The sequence below is a fragment of the Neophocaena asiaeorientalis genome, unplaced genomic scaffold (genome assembly GCF_003031525.2).
Source record: "Neophocaena asiaeorientalis asiaeorientalis breed wild unplaced genomic scaffold, Neophocaena_asiaeorientalis_V1.1 scaffold43, whole genome shotgun sequence".
Lineage (NCBI taxonomy): Eukaryota > Metazoa > Chordata > Mammalia > Artiodactyla > Phocoenidae > Neophocaena > Neophocaena asiaeorientalis.
Window position 1 is genome coordinate 7192795 of NW_020173674.1, and position 23458 is coordinate 7216252.

At 46.6% G+C, this 23458-nt stretch overlaps 1 protein-coding gene across 2 annotated transcripts; it reads right to left on the reverse strand.

The window, feature by feature from the left end:
* Positions 1-85: 85 nt before the first annotated feature.
* VPS51 (VPS51 subunit of GARP complex) lies at positions 86-23391 on the reverse strand. Of its 2 annotated transcripts, none has more exons than XM_024748874.1 (10): positions 22468-22599; positions 19354-19547; positions 3963-4109; positions 3662-3881; positions 2842-3559; positions 2233-2448; positions 1815-2033; positions 1243-1364; positions 1064-1151; positions 86-450 (listed from the first exon to the last, which is right to left on the reverse strand). In XM_024748874.1, the coding sequence occupies exons 3-10, from the start codon at positions 4093-4095 to the stop codon at positions 190-192; spliced, it is 1977 nt and encodes a 658-aa protein (XP_024604642.1). In that variant the 5' UTR covers positions 4096-4109; positions 19354-19547; positions 22468-22599; the 3' UTR covers positions 86-189. The 2 variants fall into 2 exon arrangements, with proteins under 2 accessions (XP_024604642.1, XP_024604641.1); XM_024748873.1 differs by lacking the exon at positions 19354-19547 and adding an exon at positions 23095-23391 and having other exon boundaries at positions 88-450; positions 22468-22597.
* Positions 23392-23458: the final 67 nt, after the last annotated feature.

Sequence of the window (23458 nt, forward strand, 5' to 3'; positions counted from 1 at the left end):
CGCCTCCAAAGCCGCCTCTGTAGTCTCAGGCTCACAGCTCCACCTCCCTCCCCCCACAAACCCCGCCCAGGCAGGCGACAGGGAGCTGGAGACAACACGTCTTTATTAGGCAGGCCCCGAGGGGAAGGGCCACCAGGGCGGGCCACCAGGTCGGGCCACCAGGGGATGAGTGGATTGGTGTGACCGGGCCTAGCCACGCTCACAGATGACCTCGACGACACTGGGTTCCATGGGCACTGGGTCCGGGCAGCGCAGGGCAGCTGAGGCCACCACTTCGTCCAGCAGCAGGTGCACAAGCTCCTCATCAGCCACAAAGCGCCACAGGTAGAGCTGCAGGAAGTGGCAGTCCACCTGCACCTGCTGCAGCCCGAAGCGCCCGAAGGTGCGCAGCCGCACGCACTCCAGCAGTGTCTTCAGGCTGATTTTGATGATGCCGGTCAGCACCGACACCTGCACGTAGGGACACAGGGATGCAGATCCACTACAGCAGGTGTTGGGGAGGGGTACTAGATCCCCGAGGAAGGGCACCCACGTTCTGTGCAGGGGCCAAGGAGACGGCAAAATGCCAGTAGCTGTGATGGGGTGGAAAGTCCCAGGACCCAGGTAAGAGGGAGGGACCATACAAGGTTGGCCCCATCATCTGGAGGAGAGTGGACGGGGAGGGCCCAGCAACCTGAGGCAGAGATGGGGGTCAGCACTGATATGGGGAGGGGAGAAGCTTACTAAGTTGGAGGGAGAGTATCAGGTCCCTGAGCACGGGCTGGGTTGGGGCAGGGCCCATGGTGTGACTAGGAATCCCTGGGGAGGACCCAGGGCTATGGTGGGGATAAGGACGAGGGCCAAGAGGTATACTAGATTATCACCCAGACGCGGGCAGAGGGCTATAAGATGGTGATGGCGGGGCTCTGGATGACCACTCACTCCTAGAAACATCCCTCAGAAACAGAGACGGGGTCGGGGGGTGGGGAATCAGAGTCCTAGGGCTGCCTGGGCCAGTGCGGGGCTGCTTCAGCCAACCTTCCCAAGGGGCCCTGGGAAGGCAGGGTCACTGTGGACTTCAGACCTTATTGAACTCCACAGGACTGAACACGTCAATACGCTCAGAGAACAGCTTCTGGATGTTGCTCAAGAGGTTGGTGTCCATCGGGGCACTGAATGGGAGGAGACAAACAATCAGAGCCCACCCCTGCACCCCGGTCCTCCTTTCTCCATCCTCCCTGCGCCCACCCTGACCAGCCAGACCTGGGTGTGTAGCTGGGTGCATAACGGCCCTGCTGCCGAGAGCTGCTGTAAACGGAGAAGGTCCTCTTGCTAGAGTCGCTGCTCTGGGCCTTGCGAACACCCTCCTCATACAGGAGCCCCACCTGGTGGTGGAAGGAGGAACTGCAAGGAGGCCAGGGCACGGGGAACATGCAGCCCACCAGGTGCCTTGGGCAAGGGCCAAGGATGCCCTAAGTTACACACTCATTTGTTGTAACAATCACAACCGTTATAAAAACCACAGGGTAGTTAGGGCCTGTACCTAGTTGGTACCCAGTCACTATTTACAGAACCAGTGGAGTGGGGCAAGAGTGGAACATAAGAGTTGGTACTGAGGCCAAATCTTCAGGGCCAACCCTGACCTGATTTCCTGGGTGACTCTGGGCCTCAGCTTCCTCCTCCTAGCTGAAATGGGGGTGATGAGGCCACCATGGCTGAGGAGGAAGGCCGTAGATGCAGGCACTGCCTGGCCCCTCCTGTCATGATCCTCAGAGGGCTGTTCCCCCAGCACCCCCAGCCCCGTCAGAGTTCCCCTGGCCAGCCCAGGGCAGCACCTGCACGTCGATAGCTGTCGTGTCCTCCACCACCCGCTTCATGACGGCACGCACGTTCCGAGGCTCCAGGGTACTGAGCCAGTCCCGCGTCTCCACACTCTTGCGTAGCATCTGCGATATGACCAGGCCCTGCAGCTTCACGTAGTGGGTCAGCAGCCGCCGTGCCGTCTCCCTGGCCTCCGCACACAGTGTGCTCACGGGTGTCACTGGAGACTGGTCCTGAGCCAGGGATGCAGAGGACAGACAGGCAGTGGGCACTGGGGGCAGCTCTGCAGCCACTGGCCACCAGGAGCTGGGCACAGGCTGGGCAAGGGGCAGGCTGAGTTGGGCACAGGCAGCCCTGACCATGAGGGCACTGCCCAGCCTCCTGTGTTCCTAGCATCACCTCCCCCCACCCTGCTCTGAGCTAGCAGTTCACCTGCACCAGAAACTGTTCGTCGGTGAGGGTGAGGATGTAGGAGATGGTGGCGGTCTCGTAGTCCAGGCAGAGGCGGGAAAGCAGCAGGAGCAGGGCAGGCGGCGTGGCGCCCCCCTTCTCCCCGGGGCTCTCACAGAAGTTCTGAGCTGTCTGGCACATGGAGCGGATGAAGCCCACGATGAGGCTCTCACGGACACCCTGGCTGCAGAACTCGCCCTGTGAGGAGGAGCGCCCCAGATACACAGCAGGTCCAACCTTCCAGGCAGAGGCTGCTAGTGACCTTCTACTGGGACTCGAAGTGCCCTGGCCTCTCTCCAAGGGACAGTTTCACCCCGCATTCCAGAACCCCAGAGCAGCTCCCCTGCTGTGGGAAGGGAGTGCAGGGGGGCAAAGCCAGCACTGGGGACCCTGCTTGCAGATGCCCTCAGAGCCTGCCCCACCCCTCCAGGCTATGCCAGCCTTTCTCAAGGCAGCCTGAAACCACATCCAGACTGCCTGGGGCAAGGACTGTGTGCCCTGGTAGCTGCCAACCTGCATGCAAGATAAACGAAAGAATGCCCTGAAAAGGAAGAAAAAAAAAGATAAAGGATGCCCAGGGGAAGATCGTACCCGGAAGTAGGGCTTGTTGGAGAAAGACACCTCCTTGGCAGTGAAGAGGTGCACAGAGGCCAGCGAGGCCTTAATGTGGCTCAGGGTGGAGCTGGCCACGTTGGCCAGCAGCTCGGCCAGGCCAGGGCCTTCCTTCCCAGCAACTCGAGGGGCGGCCAGCGCCTGCCGCACGTCCGTCAGGCAGCCCAGGAAGGCCGACTGCAGGCCCTGCAGGTGCTGGCCCAGGCGCTCGCGGGCCACTCGCTCCACGATCTCTGTGGCGGCCTCTGCCAGCCCGGCAGCGGCCAGCAGGGCCCCGGGCGCCCGCAGGCGCCGGTGGAAGCGGTCCAGCGCCCTAACGAGCAGGGAGTTGTCACTGCCACCCTGCTCCTGAGCCAGCCGCCGCTCCACCAGCGCAAAATAGCGGCTGCCCAGCTCCCGCGCAAAGGCTGCCAGCTTCTCGGCACCCGCCGGGCCCTGGGCCGCAAACAGCTCCTGGTAGGCCGCCGCCACCTGGCAGAGGCCCCCGACGAAGCCGCTGCCGCCGCGGTCAGTGAATTCTAACACGTCGGGGGCCGGAGGGGAGGGCCCCAGCTCCGCCTCCAGGCTCCTTAGCTCCTCCTCCAGCCGTGCTCGGCCGTGAGCCAGGAACTCCTCGCACAGCTCCTCCGCAGGCTCGCCCAGCGCCAGCAGCAGCTCCACGCACTCGGCTTGCTCAGGGGCGCCAGAGCCACCCTCCCTGCGGGAAGGGGGAGGGAGATGAAGGGCAAGAAGACAGAATTCGGGGCGGGGGCAGACCCAGGAGACCAGCGGGTGTGGCATGAGGGCCCAGAGCCCACACCTGAAGCGCTGCCGTAGCTGCTGGGCCAGGCGGGCCGTGATGACCTGGCAGTCGTCCTGGATGGCGCGGAACGAGGGCAGGTGCTGGTACTGCTGCAGCACGGCCCGCGCGCGGCCTTGGTAGCGCACCGCCTGCCCGTAGGCGCCCAGCTCCACGCACTTGGTGAGGCGCGAGGGCAGCTCGAAGAGGAACTGCAGCTTTCGTAGCAGCGCGTGGACCCCTGGGGGACAGGGGGAGGTGGTGTTAGCCCCAACTCCCTGGGGGTGGCCCGCTTTAGCACCAGCTCTGGGGCGGGCCGCACCTGCCAGCTTGGTGATGCGCTTGTGGCGGTCCTGCAGCGTGGTGCTGATGCGCGCGCTGAAGTCCGTGATCACTGCCATGTTGGTGGCCAACCGGTCCATCTCATCCTCCATTTTCCGGAAATCGTTCTTCATCTTCCGGATAGTGTCTAGGAGGACAAGGGCGCAAGAGGGGGAAAGGCAGATGACTAGGGGCACAGGCAGAACACCCAGCTTGAGAGGTAGTCCAAATGCCCTCACACACACCCGCCCCCTTCCCAAACGCGCCTGAGCTCACTCCTCGAGGGTCACATTGAGGATTAGGTGCTTGAAAAGGACTGCAGTGGTGCTTGGTCACTATAAATGGGGGTGAGGTGTCATTATGTCAGTGCAGCAGACGTTTTCTGAACACCCCGTGTGTGCCCCTAGCCCCAGTGCAGTGGGGAGATGCCCATGAAGCCGCAGTCCTTGATCTCAGAAGATGCCCAGATCCAAAGGAGGGCCCAGGGCACTTGGCAGGGACCTGTCTGCTCGTTCCCAAGGGCATCCTCCATGCCCAGCACCCTGCCTGCCATGGGACAGACAGTAAATACTTGTTCAGTCTTACCTCTTTCCCAGAATTCCCTAACCCTTTCACTCTGCCTTCTAGAACATGGTTGACCTTCCCTGAAAGGTTCTTTCCCTTTGGTCCTGACAGAAACCTGCCTAAGGGGGCTGTTCTTCCTTTCAACCCAGATGCCTCAGGGCCTGGCCCCTTAACACTTCTAGATAGCTTCTACTCCTCCTCCCTTTGAAACCCCAGCTTCTTTGAAGACCATGACATCAAACTACACCCCTTCTTGTTGCCATCCCTACTGTCCTCTTTGCCACGCCCCTCAGTTCCAGATCACGGCCACACCTCCTCGTGGACATCAACATACACAAGGATGAGCCTTTGGACATTCTTGACTCTCCGTTTGCTGACCTCCTCAACTCCATCCATTCTTGCATCTGCCTTCTGTGCCACTCTCCCTGCCCTTGCTAAGAACTGCGTCCTCTAAAACATTAGCTTCAAGCCTCACAACCTTCTGTAATTCTGATCATTCACCCTGTTGACCCCGCCCTAACAATCCTTTGGCCTTTTCAGTAACTCCAGACCCAGCGGCCCTACCGCTTGGTCACTGTTTGTAATACCTCTCATGGCTGCACTTCCTTCCTCACTCCTCTTAGAATCTGTGGTCCTCCAAGAGCATCAGCACCCATTTGCAAGCCCCCTTGCATCTCTTGCCCCCTGGCCCCCGTTATTTGTCGGCAGAACCCTACCACAGGTTAAGCCCAATTACCAACCCACTCCCTAAGAATGACAGCTGAAAATGAGCCACAACATCATACCAACTGGCCTCCCTTTCAAGTTAGGACTTTAAGTCCCAAAGCAGCACTGCACACTGGTCAGCTGTCCTTCCAAACCTTCTAGTGAGTCTTGTGTTTCCATTTTCCAAAACAATATTTTGTCCTCAGTTCTCAAAACGCCAGTACATGCCCCCAACTCTCAAATGGTGACCTTGATTCACACTTCACAGAGAAAATACAAGCAAACATCAACTCCTTCCAAACCTGCAGAGTGAACAGATCCCTGAGGGAGTCTCATCCTGTCCCACGGCTGTGATGACTTGGACATTTCTGCCTCCAGTCCCGATCAAAGCCCTGCCTAGCAACTTACTTAATATCCTGATGTGGATGGCAAACAGGCACCTCAAATATGATATGTTGAAAACAGAATTTTAAAAAATTTTTTGAATTTTATTTATTTTTATACAGCAGGTTCTTATTAGTTATCTATTTTATACATATTAGTGTATACATGTCAATCACAATCTCCCAGTTCATCCCACCACCACCCCTCCCCACCACCTTCCCGCCTTGGTGTCCATACGCAAAACAGAATTCTTGACTTTCCCCAAACCTGTTCCTCCACTAACCTTTTCCATTTTGGCTCCTGTTCATTTATTTCTTTACTTATTTTTTTAAATTAATTAATTTTATTTATTTATTTTTGGCTGCATTGGGTTGGGTCTTCATTGCTGCACGTGGGCTTTTCTCTAGTTGCGGCGAGCGGGGGTCACTCTTGGTTGCAGTGCGCAGGCCTCTCATTGCAGTGGCTTCTCTTGTTGCGAAGCACAGGCTCCAGGCATGCGGGCTTCAGTAGTTGTGGCACACGGGCTCAGTAGTTGTGGCTTGTGGGCTTAGTTGCTCTGTGGCATGTGGGATCTTCCCGGACTAGGGCTTGAACCCGTGTCCCTGCATTGGCAGGCGGATTCTTAACCACTGTGCCACCAGGGAAGCCCTCCTGCCCATTTCTTAAGAGTCATCTTTGATTCTTATCTCTCCTTTACCTTACACTCAGTCCATTGGCAAGTTGCATAAGGTTTACCTCCAACATTTTCTTTCCAAGCCACCATCATCTCTTGTCCAACTACTACTAACATTTCCCAACTAATTTCCCTAATTCCACTCTGGAACTCACCATCAATATGCATAAATGAAAGCAATGAGGATGAAGCAGAAACATATCTATTATAGGAGACTTTAATCCACTTCTGTCAATCCGTGACAGACCAAAAGGATAAAAACCAAATGAAGCTACAGAAGTCCTAAATAATATCATTAATATGGAAGACCTATTTGATTTTTATTCTTTTCAAGATTCCATAAAATACACCAAAACCTTACCACACATTAGGTCACACAAAAAAATCTCAATAAATTTAAAGAAAAGAAACTAAATGGTACAGAAAGCATTCCCTGATCACAATGCAATGAAATTAGAGATTAATAACAAAACTAGAAAATAAAGAGATCCCATTATTTAGAGAAAACCTCATTATTATCAACTACTGGATCAAAAAGGAAATCAAAGCTGAAATTTCTGTATATGTAAAAAATAACAACAATCAAAACACTATAAGAACCTATAGGATATAGCTGAAGCAATGTTCACAGGAAATCAGTCCTAAATAGTACTAATTAGAATAAACATTCAACTCAAGAAGTTAGAAAAAGCACTACAAAAGAAACCAGAAAAGAAAGCAGAAAAATAAAAAAGAAAGCAGGAATTAATAAAGCTAAAAGCAGAAATTAATTTATTTTTTTAAATGGGAGAACTAATAAATAGATCAAAGGTCAGGGTCACTGAAAAAAAATGAAAAACAAAATATATAAAATGTGAGCTACCCTAATCTTTAAATGGGGAAAAAAATATACACAAAATAAGAAATAAGGGGAGAAACAATCACAAATACACAGATATTTAAAAAATCACAAGATACAACTTAGCTCAATTCTGTGTAAAGAAATTGAAAACCTAGATGAAATGGATAATTTGCCACAAAAAACCAGAATTTACCTAAATGGATTCCAGAAGAGCAAGAATACATGAACAGAGAGAACTGAGAATGTTGTCAAAGAAAGATTCTCCAGGACTTCCCTAGTGGCGCAGTGGTTAAGAATCTGCCTGCCAATGCAGGGGAAACGGGTTCGAGCCCTGGTCTGGAAAGATCCCAGATGCCATGGAGCAACTAAGCCTGTGCGCCACAACTACTGAGCCTGTGCTCTAGAACCGCGAGCCACAACTACTGCGGCCACATGCTGCAACTACTGAAGCCCGCACGCGTAGAGCCCATGCTCTGCAACAAGAGAAGCCACCGCAATGAGAAGCCTGTGCACCGCAACAGAGTAGCCCCCGCTCACCACAACTAGAGAAAGCCCGCGTGCAGCAATGAAGACCCAATGCAGCCAAAAATTTAAAAATTAAAAAAAAAAAAAAGAAAGATTCTCCTTCCCCCCTACACAAAGGTGCCAGAGGATGTCATGGGGGTGCTGCCATAGCTCTGAAGGACAGCTCATTCCAAAGCTCTGTGTAAGAAGTACTCAAGCAGAGAAAATTAGAAAAGCGTTCACATTAACTTTGTGGAAGAAACATAACACTGATACAAAAATGTGACAAAAATAGCTCAAAAATGAAAGTGACACATTCATATCTTATGAACTGAGATGCATAGGTACATTAAATTAATTAAATAAATGGAGATACACATATAAATTAACAAACAGAATCCAGCAATGTATTAAAAGAATAATTGACAAATATGTCCAAATGGTTTTTATTTCAGGAATGCAAGGACGGCTCAATATGAGAGGATCTCGATAATAATTCACCATATTAAGAGATGAAAGAAAGACGATTCAACGGCTATTCTTGATTTAAAAAAAAAAACTCTCAATAAAATATGAACAGCTGAATATTTCCCTAACCTCCAAACACCAGCATCATGTTTAATGAGGCAATGCTAGAAGCAATTTCCGTTAAGATCAGAAACATGGCAAGGAGGTTCATGATCACCACCGCTGTCTGACATTGTTCTGGGGTACTAGCCAACACAATTAGACTCAGGTAATATATTACAGAGATACAAAAATTGTAAAGGAGGTAAAATTATCACTATTTGCAGATGATATAATTGCATAAATTGAAAACTCTAAAAAACAAATCACTGAAAATACTACTACAAACAATAAGAGATTAGTAAGGTGACTGAACATGAAATTAATATAAAAAACCTATAGAATTAAGCAACAACATTCACACATAGTAATAAGAAGATACAGTAGAAAATGACCCATTTTAAATAGCAATTTTAAAAGATCAAAATATCTAGAAATAAATTTAAGAAATGTTCAACATTTACATAAAGAAACCTTTATAAGCTGAGGAACATACTAGAAGGCCTGAAGAAGTGTGAAGACATACCACATTCTTGGACAGGAAGCCCCAAAACCTAAGATGTTGATTCTCCCTAGAAATTTAACCTGATCAGTAAAATTTTAAGAGACCCCCCTCCTTTTTTTAAAAAAGTATAATTTGATGAACAGGTGGAAAAATAAGAAGGGGGAACTAAAATTTGGAAGTGAAAAAGAGTAAGAAGGAACTAGCCTTACTAGAATTTAAAACGTGCAGTTTTATAGCTACAGTAACTTAAAGTGTGTGGCACTGGTACATGGACAATTAGAGATAAATTGAACAAAACAGAAGGTTTTTCAAAAATCTAGAAACATAAAGAAATTTACTATTATGATAAAGGTAACATTTCAAGTCAGTGGGGAAAAGATGAATTATTAAATAGTGTTGGGACAACTGGAAAGCCATTTAAAATAAAAATATAGTTGGGGGCTTCCCTGGTGGTGCAGTGGTTGAGAGTCCACCTGCTGATGCAGGGGACACAAGAGGGATCAAAGTTTAAATGTGATTTTAAAATGTAATCACAAAAGTACATGAAGAAAGTCAGGGAGAATTTTAAAATAATATTAGGAATGGAAAAGGTCTTGCTTAGAAACACCTCAAACTCAGAAGTTATCAAAGAAGAGATTAATAAAATTGTTTGATCAACAAAAACCACCATGAGCTAAATCAAAACGAACTTTAAAAGAACTGCAAATCATACCATACAGGGCTACTTTTCCCTAATATGTGAAGAACTCTTACAAATCATTATGAAAAAGAACAACTCAGGAGTTCCTTGGAGGTCTAGTGGTCAGAACTTGGCACTTTCACAGCTAGGGCCTGGGTTCAACCCCTAGGTGGGGAAATAAGATCCCGCAAACTGCCCAGCATGGCCAAAAATAAAAAGAAGAAAAGAACAACTCTACAGAAAAATAGGAAAAGGACATCACAGACAAGGATATCAAACAGCTCTTAAGCATACAAAGAATGTTCAACCTCACAAGAGAAATTAAATTAAAACTACACAGAGGGACTTCCCTGGTGGCACAGTGGATAAGGCTCTGCGCTCCCAATGCAAGGGACCCAGGTTCGATTCCTGATCAGGGAACTAGATCCCACATGCATGCCGCAACTAAGAGTTCACATGCCACAACTAAGAAGCCCATGTGCCGCAACTAAGGAGCTGATGAGCTGCAACTAAGGAGACTGCCTGCCGCAACTAAGGAGCCCACGTGCAGCAACTAAGACCTGGTGCAACCAAATAAATAAATATGTAAATAAATAATCTTATTAAAAAAACTACAGAGATACTACTTTTCAGATTGTCAAAGACTGAAAATTTTAGTAACTTAGTGTTGGCCAGGGTGCATGGAAAGAGCTGTTCTCCCATTTGCTGGTGGTTGTGCAAACAGGTCATTTTCTACGGAAAAGAATAGGCAATATCTAACAGCAGTCACTTGTGAGCCTTCGCACACCCACACCTGGCCTGTGTGTGGCTCCTGGACTGTAGGAATGTTCTCTGAGCAGGATTGGGGCAGCAACCCAACTTGGGCAAAGTGAGGAGAAAAACATCAATGACAATTACAATAAAAAGGAACAGATAGACACAAAATATGCAGGGAAAAAATAGCTGGAAAAAATCAAACAAAAAAAAAGCACAAGAACTCACAGAGCTAACACCTACAGAACAATTAAGAGATTTTTTAAAAAGTTACACGAAGAGGTAGACCAAGAATCACAAAATGAACTTCTCATGTTAGCAACACAGTCTGTGGGACAAGACCATTCACCCTTCTTAGATTCCACAGAGAGGAAGGTAACTAAAAAAATAAAGTCCCATAATATGAAACATCTGTACTACTCTTTGGGGCTACTGGTTGGAGTTACTTATACTTTTTTGGAAAATGGTGACTGTTGCCAATTCACAAATAATGAATTAATGGACATAGCACAGACAGTGCCGTGCAGTTAAAAACTGAATAAAAGGGACTTTCCTCGTGGCGCAGTGGTTAAGAATCTGCCTGCCAACGCAGGGAACACAGGTTCGATCCCTGGTCCAGGAAGATCCCACATGCCTTGGAGCAACTAAGCCCGTGCACCACAACTACTGAGCCTGTGCTCAAGAGCTCTCAAGCCACAACTACTGAAGCCCATGCGCCTACAGCCCATGCTCCACAGCAAGAGAAGGCACCGCAATGAGAAGCCCGGACACCTCAACGAAGAGTAGCCCCTACTTGCGGCCAACTAGAGAAAGCCCAGGCGCAGCAACGAAGACCCAATGCAGCCAAAAAAACAAAACAAAAAAAACAACTGAATAAAACCAGAGCAAAGGCAAAAGATGGAAGCTCAGGTACCAGAAGGCTCACGGGCTGACGATCATGAAGAGGCTTGGAAGTTCATGAGGCGTTTCGTCTTCCCCCAGTGAATTCTTGTTTTTGCTTACAAACCATTTAACCTATGACACAACCTCCTCCCAGGGCTGTCAAATGCTACCATCAGAGGAGCCGATTCATTTTGGAGTGGGTGTTTGGGACCATGACATTTAGGTACTACATTAGAAAGGAAACTTGAATCTGACTTTCAAAGGGAAAAAAAAATCCAAAACTAAGTTGTCATTAAAACAGAATAAAAGAAAACCTAGTACTGGTGGCATTGCTGTTGAATGCACAGCCACAGAGCCATTTAAATGGAAATAAAAGCTGCACCACGGCAAAACAAAAAACCATCCACACCACTGAGTAATAAAGACTACACTGTACATCCCCGAACTCTTTCAGGCTTGCTAAGATAAGTACTTTGCAACTAGAGCAAACTCTCCTTGGGAGGAGAGTGGGTGGTAACAGGTAGGAGGCTGGAGGGGGCCTTGTTGGTCATGCTGTTGATTGACCGGGGTGCTGACTACACAGAGGCGTTCCATTTGTGAAATTCCAGGAGCTGGCCACTATGACCTGTGCACTTTTCTGTTACTCTTCAGTAAAGTTTACCATTAAAGATTGTTTTGTCTTTACCTGGGGAAAGGAATGGGAAGAGGCTTTTCACTATACAACCTTTGGGACCTTTCCAATTTTGGAACAGATAAATGCATTATTACATAAACAAATGCAGTGTCTAGGCCAAAGGTTGGCAAACTATATACCCTGCGGGTCAAACCTGGCTTGATAGCGGTTTGGCTTTTTGATTTTCAACTGGGCTATAATGGACATAGCATAAAATTCAGTGGTTCTTAGTATATTTATTATATGCACAAGATTGCACAACCAACATTACTATCCAATTCTTTATTTCATCACCCCAGAAAGAAACCTTGTATCCCTTAGCAGTCACTCCCTATTTCACTCTCACCTCCGTCCCTGGCAACCATTCATCTATTTTCTGTCTCCATGGATTTGCCTATTCTGTACATTTAAAATAAGTGGAATTAGGGAGTTCCCTGGTGGTCCAGTGGTAAAGGATCTGCCTTACAATGCAGGGGAGGTGGATTCGATCCCTGGTCAGGGAACTAAGATCCCACATGCCGTGGGGCAACTAAGCCCACGTGCCACAAACTACAGAGCCCACGCGCCCTGGAGCCTGTGCGCCACAACTAGAGAAAACTCGCACACCACAACTAGAGAGAAGCCCACGCACCATAAGGAAGAGCCCCCACGCCATAACGAAAAATCGTGCACGCCTCAACAAAAATCCTGCGTGCCACAACTAAGACCCGACGAAGTCAAAAATAAATAAAATAAATAAATAATAATACCAAAAAAATAAAATAAATGGAATTACATACAGTATGTGGCCTTTTGTGTCTGGCTTCTTTCACTTAGCATGTTTTCGAGGCTCATCTAAGTTGTAGCGTGTATTAGTACATCATACTTTTTTATGGCAGAATAATATTTCATTGTATGGAACAGACCACACCTGTTTTCCATTCATCACTTGGTGGCCATTTGGGCTGCTTTCACTTTTTGGCTGTCATGAATAACGCTGCTATGAACAACTGTGTATGTGTTTTTGTAAACATATGTTTTCAATTCTCTTCGGTATATTCCTAGGAGTGGAACTGCTGGGCCTCACGATAACTCCATGCTTAGCCTTTTGAAGAATGGCCAAACTGTTTTCGGGTACACCATTTTGCATTCCCACCAGGAATGCAGAGGGTTCCAAATCCTCCACATCTTCACCAACATTTGTTTTATTCCGTTTTCTGGAAAACCTAGTGGGTGTGCAGTGGTTATCTCATTGTGGTTTTGATTTGCATTTCCCTAATAACCAGTGATGTTGAGCACCTCTACATGTGCTCGTTGGTCATTTGTATATCTTCTTTGGAGAAATGTCTATTCAAATCTTTTGCCCATTTAAAAAAAAATTTATTTTCGGCTGCATTGAGTCTTCATTGCTGAGTGCAGGCTTTCTCTAGTTGCGGTGAGTGGGGACTACTCTTCGTTGTGGTGCACGGGCTTCTCACTGCGGTGGCTTCTCTTGTTGCGAAGCACAGGCTCTGGGCGTGTGGGCTTCAGTAGTTGTAGCATGTGGGCTCAGTAGTTGTGACTCGCGGGCTCTAGAGCACAGGCTCAGTAGTTGTGGTGCACAGGCTTAGTTGCTCCGCAGCATGTGGGATCTCCCTGGACCAGTGCTCGAACCCATGTCCTCTGCACTGGCAGGCAGACTCTTAACAACTACGCCACCAGGGAAGCCCCTGCCCATTTTTAAACAGGGTTGTCTTTTTAGTGCTGACTTAATCAAAGTTCTTTACATATTCTGGAATATTAGACCCTTATTAGCTATATGATTTGCAAATATTTTCTCCCATTCTGTGAGCTGTCCTTTCACTTTCTCTATAGTGTCCTCTGAAGCACAAGATTTAAATTTTGATTAAGTTCAATTTATCCAATTTTTTTCCTTTGATTACTTGTGCTTTTGCTGTCTATAAAGTAAAAACCCACTCCTGTGTGTCTCTACTCTCAACACTACTTCACACCTGACACCAGATGTGTGGGTTTTCCACTCATCAAGCAATTCTGTGACATCAGCTGGGCATCCTATGATTTAACAATTCTGACACCATCTACCGGGAGTTAGTGTCAGATCTCATAGGTTAAGGACTCAGTCCCACAAAACTATCCTCTCTCACTTTAGATTTCAATCACAAGTCCAGGTTGTCAGCTATGATTCTGACTGACTGGCTCTAAATTGGAGGTTCCCATGACCCCCTCCTCAGGTTCAATTAATTTGTTAGAGCAGCTCAGCAAACTCAGGAAAACAGTTTACTTACTAGATTACTGTTTTATTACAAAAGGAAACAACTCAGGAATAGCTAGATGGGAGAGATGTATAGGGCAAGGTATGTGGGAAGGGGTATAGAGTTTCCATTTCCTCTCTGGCCATGCTACTTTCCCAACACCTCCACATGGTTCACCAACCCATCCTTTTGGGTGCTTATGGAGACTTCACTACATAGACATAACTGATTAAACCATGAGCCATTGGTGACTGAATTCAATCCCCAGCCCCTCTCCCCTTCCTGGAGGCCTGGGGGGTGGGGCTGAAAGTTCCAACCCTCTAATCACATGGTTGGTTCTGCTGGCAACCTGCCCCCCCCATCCGCGGGTTATCTAGGAGTTTTCCAAATATCACCTCATTAACATAAACTCAGGTGTGGTTGAAAAGGGCTTGTTATATAAATACCAAAAGACATCCGTGTCACTTTATTTCACTAGAGCTATTTCAGGAACTGGGAACAAAACTAAATACTGTTAACAAGGCTCTTATACAGGAAATTACAAGGGGTTAGAAGCTATTCCAGGGATGGTGCACAAAGACCAAATGTATATTTCTTATTATAAATCACAAACCACAGTGTCATATCTAACAAACTCTTGTCTAATCCAAGGACATGAAGACTTACACCCATGTTTTCTTCTAAGAGTGTTTAGTTTTAGCTGTTATATTTACGTCTATGATCCATTTTGAGTCAATTTTTGTATAGCGTGTGAAGTAGGGATCCAATTTCAATCTTTTGATATGGCTATCCAGGTAACCCAACCATGTGTTGAAAAACCTATTCTCCCTGTTGAGTAACTGTGGCATCCTTATAAAAAAATTAACTGACCACAGATGTACAGGTTTATTTCTGGACTCAATTCTATTCAATTTACAGAAGCCTACAGGTTGTTACGTGGGGCCAGATATTGGTGAGAAAACGGCAGCCTTCACGAGGGCTCACGCCAGTAAGAACTGCCACTGCCAGTGTCCTTGTCCCTACAGTGAGCCAAAGCCGGCCCCCACCTTAGCAGGAGACCCTCCAATACCAGCGGGTGTCAAAGCACTGTTACCTGCCCTGGCCATATTCCAATTCCTGATCCACAAGTCTCTCTCTTGCAATAGAAAGGTTTTATACCATAAAGTCATCGACTGCCACCTCTTCATTCCCAGCCACAACTAATGGGACTAGAGGGCAAAAATCTGACCTATCATCTAGCCACCTCGCTGCCACCTGACATTAAAGAAATAAAGACACAGACACAGGAGAAGGCCACGTGGAGACAGAGGCAGAGGTTAGAGTGGTGCACTGCAAGAAATGTTTTAAGTCAACCAGAACCTGGAAGAGGCATAAGAGCTTCTCCCCTAGAGCCTTTGAAGGGAGTGCAGCCCTGCTGACAACTTGCTTTTGAGCTTCTGGCCTCCAGAACTATGAGACCATAATTTCTGTTATTTTCTTAAAATTTCTGTTATTTTAAGCCACCAAAATTGTGACAGTTTGTTATAGCAATCATAGGACACTCACACAAATACTAAGGATTTTTTTCCCCTGTAGGAAGTGAGTGGCAGGGGTTTTCATTAAATATGTTTTGAATATATAAACCTTGCCTCTATTTTCTTAAACATAATAGTGTGGATGTACTTTAGACTGTTTTCTTGACTCTGGATAAACTTGATAAACTTTTTGCAAAGATAATGATTTGCCAGTGCTGCAGATGTTGACAGAGCTGTTGGTTCCTACACCAAGTGGTCCCAGGTTACTAGATTTTCTTGAATTACTATTTCTCCTTTATGGCAGTATTTTGTTTTAGTCTATTTGTCTACTCTCTGATTGTCATGATTTTATTTTTCACTTGTTAAACAATAGTCTAACATAAAACTTATTCATTTAGGGATTTACTTACTATGCACAATGTTTGTCTTTTATAGAAATGCAGTTCCTTCAAAAGCTACTACAGGTACTAGAACAAAAAAATCTGATTTTTTAAAGTTATTTTTGGACTTGTTTTGTGTTTGAAACAAGGCATTAAACATTATGTCTTATCTATACAATTTAGACCAAGTTATTTAGCATCTCATTACCTCAGTTTCCCTATCTGTAAAATGGAGATATAGTTAACTACTTCATAGATGTGTAAGAATTAAATTAATTAATATATGTAAGCAGTTCAATCAGTGTAGTTTTATATTAAACACTCAATAAATATTGCCTAGTATTAACCAGTTAAACTTGCTATTATATATAACTATTAATAAATTAGTTTTACTTGTAAAGATCTGCTAATAATGAACTCTCTCAGTTTTTACTTATCTGCGAATGTCTTAATTTCTTTCTTTTTTAAAAAAATATTTATTTATTGTTAGTTAGTTGCACCGGGTCTTAGTTGCAGCATGTGGGCTCCTTAGTTGCGGCAGGTGGGCTCCTTAGTTGCGGTTCCAGGGCTCCTTTAGTTGAGGCTCACCAGCTCCTTTGTTGAGGCACGTGAGCTCCTTAGTTGTGGCATGCAAACTTAGTTGCGGCATGCATGTGGGATCTAGTTCCCTGACCAGGGATCGAACCCGGGCCCCCTGCATTGGGAGCGTGGAGTCTTATCCACTGTGCCACCAAGGAAGTCCCTCTCTTTCTTTTTTACAGGATATTTTTACTGGGTATATAATTCTTTGTTGACATTTTTTTCATTCAGCACTTTGAAATGTGAATCCACTGCCTTCTGACCTCCATGGTTTCTGACCAGAAATCAGCTGTTAATCTTATTGAGTATCACTTGTATGTGATGAGTCACTTTTCTCTTGATGCTTTCAAGTTTCTCTCTCTCTCTTTTTTTTTTTTTTAGCAGTTTCACTGTGATATGCCTAGGTGTGAATCTCCCTGCATTTATCTCACTTGGAGTTTGTTGTGCTTCCTGGATGTGTAGATTAATGTTTTTCAGTAAATTTGGGTAGGTTTGGGCCATTATTTCTGCATACATTCCTCTGCTACTTTCTCTCTCCTCTCACTCTTCCCATTATGCATATGTGGATACACTTGGTGTCTCACAAGTCTCTAAGGCTCTGCTCAATTTTCTTCATCCTTTTTTCTTTCTATTCCTCATATTGAATAATTTCAACTGACCTATCTTGAAGTTTGCTGATTCTTTCTCTGCTTGTTCAAATCTGTTATAGAGACCCTCTAGTGAATTTTTCATTTTCATTGTCGTACTTCATCATTTCTAGTTGGTTCTTTTGTTAAATAATTTCTTCTCTTTGATATTCTGTATTTGGTGAAACATTCTTATGCCTTCCTTTAGTTCTTTAGATACAGCTTCCTGTAGGTCTCTGAACATATTTAAAATAGTGGATTTAAATCTTTACGTAGTAAATTCAACTTCTGGGCTTCTTCAGGGACAGTTTCTACTGCTTTTTCTTGTGTATGGGTCCGATTTTCTACTTTATTTGCACACCTCATAAATTTTTATTGAAAAAACAGACATGTTAGATAATATTGATATAACATGGCAACTCTAGAAATCAGATCCTCTCTCCTCCCCAGGGTTTGTTGTTGCTGCTTGTTGCTATTGTTTGTCTAATTATTTTTCAGAGTTACTAAACCTGTCCTAATTCGTTTCTGAACCAACTCTGTAAAGTTTGTATTCTTTGCTGTGTATAGCCACTGAAACCTTTACTTGGTTAGCTTAGTGATTAGCTAATGACTGGACAAGGATCTCCTTAAATATCTAGTACTAATAAATCTCCTAGTATTTACTGAGGCGCTGTGTGTGTGTGTGTGTGTGTGTGTGTGTGTGTTGGGGCATACCTTAAACACTCAGCCAGGAGGGTTACAACTCTCCCTTAACCTTCACTTCCTGCTTGCACTGAGCCTGAAGTAAGCCAGAAGTGAGAGCTTAGGACGTTCTCAGGTCTTTCTTTCTTTCCTTTTTTTTTTAAAAATACATTTATTTTATTTATTTATTCATTTTTGGCTGTGTTGGGTCTTCATTGCTGCGCACAGGCTTTCTCTAGTTGCAGTGAGTGGGAGCTATTCTTTGTTGTGGTGTACGGGCTTCTCATTGCGGTGGCTTCTCTTTGTTGCTGAGCACAGGCTCCAGGGTGCGCGGGCACAGTAGCTGTGGCTCGCAGGCTCTAGAGCACAGGCTCAGTAGTTGTGGCACACGGGCTTAGCTGCTCTGCGGCATGTGGGATCTTCCCAGATCAAGGCTCGAACCCATGTCCCCTGCACTGGCAAGTGGATTTTTAAATTTAATTAATTTATTTTATTTTATTTTTGGCTGCGTTGGGTCTTCGTTGCTGTATGCGGGCTTTTCTCTGGTTGTGGCGAGCGGGGGCTACTCTTCATTGTGGTACACAGGTTTCTCATTGTGGTGGCTTTTCTCGTTGGGAGCATGGGCTCTAGGCATATGGGCTTCAGTAGTGGTGGCACGCGGGCTCAGTAGTTGTGGCTCATGGGCTCTAGAGCACAGGCTCAGTAGTTGTGGCACACAGGCTTAGTTGCTCTGTGGCATGTGGGATCTTCCTGGATCAGGGCTCAAACCTGTGTTTCCTGCATTGGCAGGCAGATTCTTAACCACTGCACCACCAGGGAAGTCTCTCAGGTCTTTCTTAAGTATGTGTACTACCGTACACATTTGTGGACTTCAAGATACCTAATAATGTGTCAGAGCTTGTCAAAGCCCCTAGGGACATCTCATTCCTCAGCTTTTCCTTTTAAGCTTTTGGGTTAGTACTATTGTTTGCCCAAGTGTTATCTGTCACTTCAGACAGACACACCATTTGCCTGTAATTGTTTTTGACAAACAACTCTGGTGAGAGACTTCTTTTTTTTTTTTGGCGGTACGTGGCCCTCTCACTGTTGTGGCCTCTCCCATTGCAGAGCACAGGCTCCGACGCGCAGGCTCAGCGGCCATGGCTCACGGGCGTAGCCGCTCTGCGGCATGTGGGATCTTCCCGGACTGGGGCACAAACCCATGTCCCCTGCATCGGCAGGCGGACTCTCAACCATTGTGCCTCCAGGGAAGCCCTGGTGAGAGACTTTTAGCACTGCGTGACCTCCAGGTCAAGACAAACCTATGGGGTGGACTGTTTCAGGAAACCACCAGACAGGTTAAATAATGACAATTCTTTGGGCATGAGGCTTTGAAAGAACTCCAGCTTTGTTCTGCTCCCTCTAGTATTAGGAATATGGGCTATTTTTCAAGGCTACTGCTAAGCTGGAGAGGAAATGGTGGGGCTAGGACAAGCTAAAATACCATACGATTCATTATTTTTACCATGATTCAGCTCTTTTTCTTGAATAAATGCTCCTCTGATTGCTGCACACCTCTGGTTACTTTCCAGAGGTCTAAGAAAGCTTATTCTAACCATTCTGGCCAGTTCAGGGCTGCTTTCATGGAGGGGATATTTTCAAATGCACTTACTCCACTATGTTTGCTGACGTCACTCTGGATGCCAGGGCTGTTTTTGTAAATGAGTTTTGCTGGAATACAGCCATGCTCATTCATTTATACTGTCTGTAGTTGCTTTCATGATAATGGCAGAGATAAGTAGTCGTGATAGAAACCAGATGGCCCACAAAGCCTAAAATATTTACTTTTTGGTCCTTTCAGAAAACCTAAAAAAAGAAAAGAAAAGAAAAGAAAAACCTCACCACCCCTGTTGTATATCCTATGCAGTCAGACCCCGCTCCCTTCACCCCCACACTCTTGCTCTCCCTGCTCTGGTCGTAGAGTTTCCAGGGCCTTTGCACAAGTTGTTTCCTCAGCCTGGCCCACTCTGCCCCCAAATCCTCCCATCGTCAACTTTTTATCATTCACCTTAACTGTGACCTCTTTAGAAAAGCCTTTCTCTGCCACTCTCTCTATATCAGTCCCAACCACCCACTCTCTAATATATTATCCTGTTTCATTTTCTACAGAGCTCTTGTTGAAGTGAACTGATCTTATTTTCTTTCTTCATTATCTGTCTCTTTCTCTAGAATGTACATTCTGTGACAGCTGAGAAACTGTCTTATTTACTGCTATATCCCTGGTGCCTAGAATAGTACTTGGCACACAGGCAAATATTTGACAAGCGATTGAATAAATGAATGAATCAGTTGAATTAACGTATATTCATACTGACACCACTTTCCCTCTATGACCACTCCTGTCTCCATCGCAGGCTCACCCTCCTCGTCCCCATGGCCATCAAACGGAGGTGTTCCTCCAAGCTCTGTCCTGGGCTCTCTCCTTTTCTCAGGCTCTAACCCATTCTTGACCAACCCTGCCCACACTTCCCTTTAAACTCTCCTCCTCTTCACAGCTGCCTCCAAGGCTTATTCCTCTAGCTCAGATCTCTCTTCTGAGCTCCAGAGCCACATATGCATCTGCCTTCTCGTTAGCTCCTTATGCACAGCTCCAAAACCTCAAAACCTAGCTCCCTTAGCCTCAAAGTTCTTTCAAAGAGTTATGAGTTCTCACCACTAGGTAAAGGTTCCCCACTTCTAGCAAGAGTCAGAAGGCCACTCCTTAGAGATACTCTGAGGAAAGAAGAGATGGATTGGACTAGACCCCCTCAAGCTTCCTTCCATACTGAGATGCTGTGATTACCTGACATGGATCTCTAGAGTTCTTATGATTAAGACCAAAATCCTTCTTATTTTGTCTACAAAGGCCTTCATGATCTGGCCCCACAGGCTCGTCCAGGTTTATCTCAGGCCTTGCTCCCCTTAAAAAAACAAAACCAAACCAAACCTAGCTCATTATGTTCCTTTTCCAACACCTGATCTTCTTGCAGTTTCTTGGGCACCACATCCACCATCCACTGCTCAAGTTGAAACTTGGGTCATTCTGTACACCCAAAGCTCCTCAACAGCATGTCCTGTCGATGTTGCCTCCTAACACTTCTCAATTCACTCATCACTGTCCACCCCCCATTATCATCCTGGTGTGAGCTCCCAGAATCTCCGGTTCGGACTACCGAAATGGCCTCACTCCAGCCACCTCTCCAATCTACTCATTTCAATGTAGCCAGGGACAAGAGGGATCTTTTCAAAGCACAAATCACATCACTCATTTGTCTAAACACTTTGATTAGCTAAGTACTCTTCAGATAAATGGAAAATTCCTTAATGTGTTCTGAAAGGTCTCTAGTTAAACTCTACCACACCTATCCACCTGACTGGCTCTGCCCACAGTCTGCTTTCCCTCCTGCTACAGTAGATGAGCTCTTGACCTCCTGTTAAGGCCAGCCTCTCCAATGTGCACTGCCCAATCCCCTCCCTCTTTCCTGAGGACTTTGCTTCTGCAGTTCTTCCCTCTCTTGCACCACTGATGAGCTAATGTACTGGTCAAGCTTATCAATTCCATTTCTTGGAATGCCTTCTTCGTTTATCTTCTAAGACAGCCATGGTCTGGGTTGTTCTCAAACTTTCCCAAATGTTTGTTTCTTTGAGAAAGAAGATTTGTGAGATTTTCCTTCTTTTCATGACTTCTGAATGCTAGGATGCACCAGGCTTCAGTCCTCAGACCTCTTCTCTCTGTACACTCCCCCCAGGAGAGACCATCTTGTTCCATGTACCTCAAGTTCCAGCCTTCTCTGAATTCCAGATCCCTCAACTAACAAATTTTTAAGAATCTTGAGCCATTCTACTTTTCCACGGTTACCACCATGGTCCATACAACCAGCATCTTGCCTGGACCGTTATAATAGCCTCCTAATGGGTGTCTCTGCCATCCTTGCCTCCCTATAGTCCACTCTCAACAAGTGGACAGAGGGATCCTTTTAAAACAACAGTCAGGTCACCCCATTCTTCTGTTCATCTCACTCAGAGGACAGACATTCCCATAGACTGCAGGTAGACCTGCAGGATCTGCCTCTAGGACTAAGTACATGTGGGTCCCAAAAATCTGAACAGTGCATTTCACCAACACAGGACAAAAGCTAGTGTGGATGATACTGAACAGTGTCTAGTACCATCTTGAATAGAGAATAAAGGGGACAGAAGGGAAAAAAAAACCTTTATATGATGTTTGTCCCTTAATGTCATACATTTTCTATCTCTGCTTCATTTAAAAAGAGAGAAAGGGAAAAGGGGAAAGGGGAAGGAAGGAAGGAAAGGAGAGAGAAAGGAAGAAAAGAAAGAAAAAAAGAGAGAGTGAAAGAGAGATAAGCCCATTCTCAAGAAAGACCTGAACCAGAGAAGAAAACTACTACTAATGAGAGAAACTAACCATTACTGAGGCGTCCTTAGTGTCAGAGATTCTAAGTGCTTCAGGTAAATTCATTTCTTTTTTTTTTTTTAATTCATTTCTTTTTAAAATTTCATTTTGTCCTTTTCTCCCCTTTGGTCCTCAAAACAACCCTCTGAGAGCAGTTATCACCTCAATAGTCATCAAACCACAAAAGCTCTGAGAGAGAAAGATGAGAGTGCATTAGTGCCAGGGCAGGACTAGAATCTGGGTCTGCTCTGTCTAAATCCTCTGCTGGTTTCCCCAACACAGGAGAAACTGGGGTATGTGGGACGGTGAGGAGTGTGCCCCAGTAGGAATCACCTGTGGCCGAGATGAACTTGTTGTAGTTCTCATAGACCAGGGTCTGCATGTCGCTGTCTAGAGCCCGGATCTGCCGCACCATGTCCGTCTCACTGTCCATCAGCTGGGCCAGTGGGCACTCTCTTCGCAGCTGGAGGAAATTAGGTGGTTAGTATCCAGGACAAGGGGGCACTCATGTCCCCCAGCCTTGCCCCTAACTGGTAGGCTTTTGGTGCAAGAAAACCCTGATCCTACCCCTGCCAGGAATCTCAGACAAGGAACCTATAAGTGGCATAGCTCAGAAGTTACCAGGTCAGACCCTATTTGGGGTTTGTCGGCATTTGAAATACTCAGCTGCAACCAAGGCCCAGTCCTATGCCTGTCAGCGCCTGGGCCACGCCCCCTATATCGGGTCTGTCAGAACATCAGCCCAGGAGACCTCAGACTTCGCACCATCTCAGGCCAGTCCAAGTCTGCCCACGACCCCTTATCTTCCAGCTCTGCCCCTATTGCCCGGCCCAGGGTCATCCTGCTTTTAGGAACACCTCTTCCCTCGCCCCACCCGCCCCCCCGCCCCCGCAACAACGTCGCAGGCGTGATGTGGGGTGCAATATATCGGGGGCCTGTTCCCCCTCCCGATACACACACCTTGTCCAGATACACCTCCGGGTCGAAGTGCGCCCCATTGAGATCTGTAGGGTCCAAGGGGTCCGGCCCCGCGGGGCGCCCCGCCGCCTCCACCTCCGAGAGGCCGTAGTAAAGCTTCAGCATCCCGTGCGCCTTCCGCCGACGCTCCGGAGCCTCCGCCTCGGGCCCCTCTGGGGAGTCCCCAGGTCCACAGCCCGGGCCACGTCCTGCGACTGCCGCCGCCATGGCTCCAAGTGCAGCCCACAGGCGTGAGGCTGGGCAGGGGATAGGGAGGAGGTACTTCCGGGAGCCATAAAGTTGTTGTTGAAACAAGGCAGTCCTTCGGGTGAAACGTCCCCCTGCAGCCCTGGGTCCTTCGGGACTG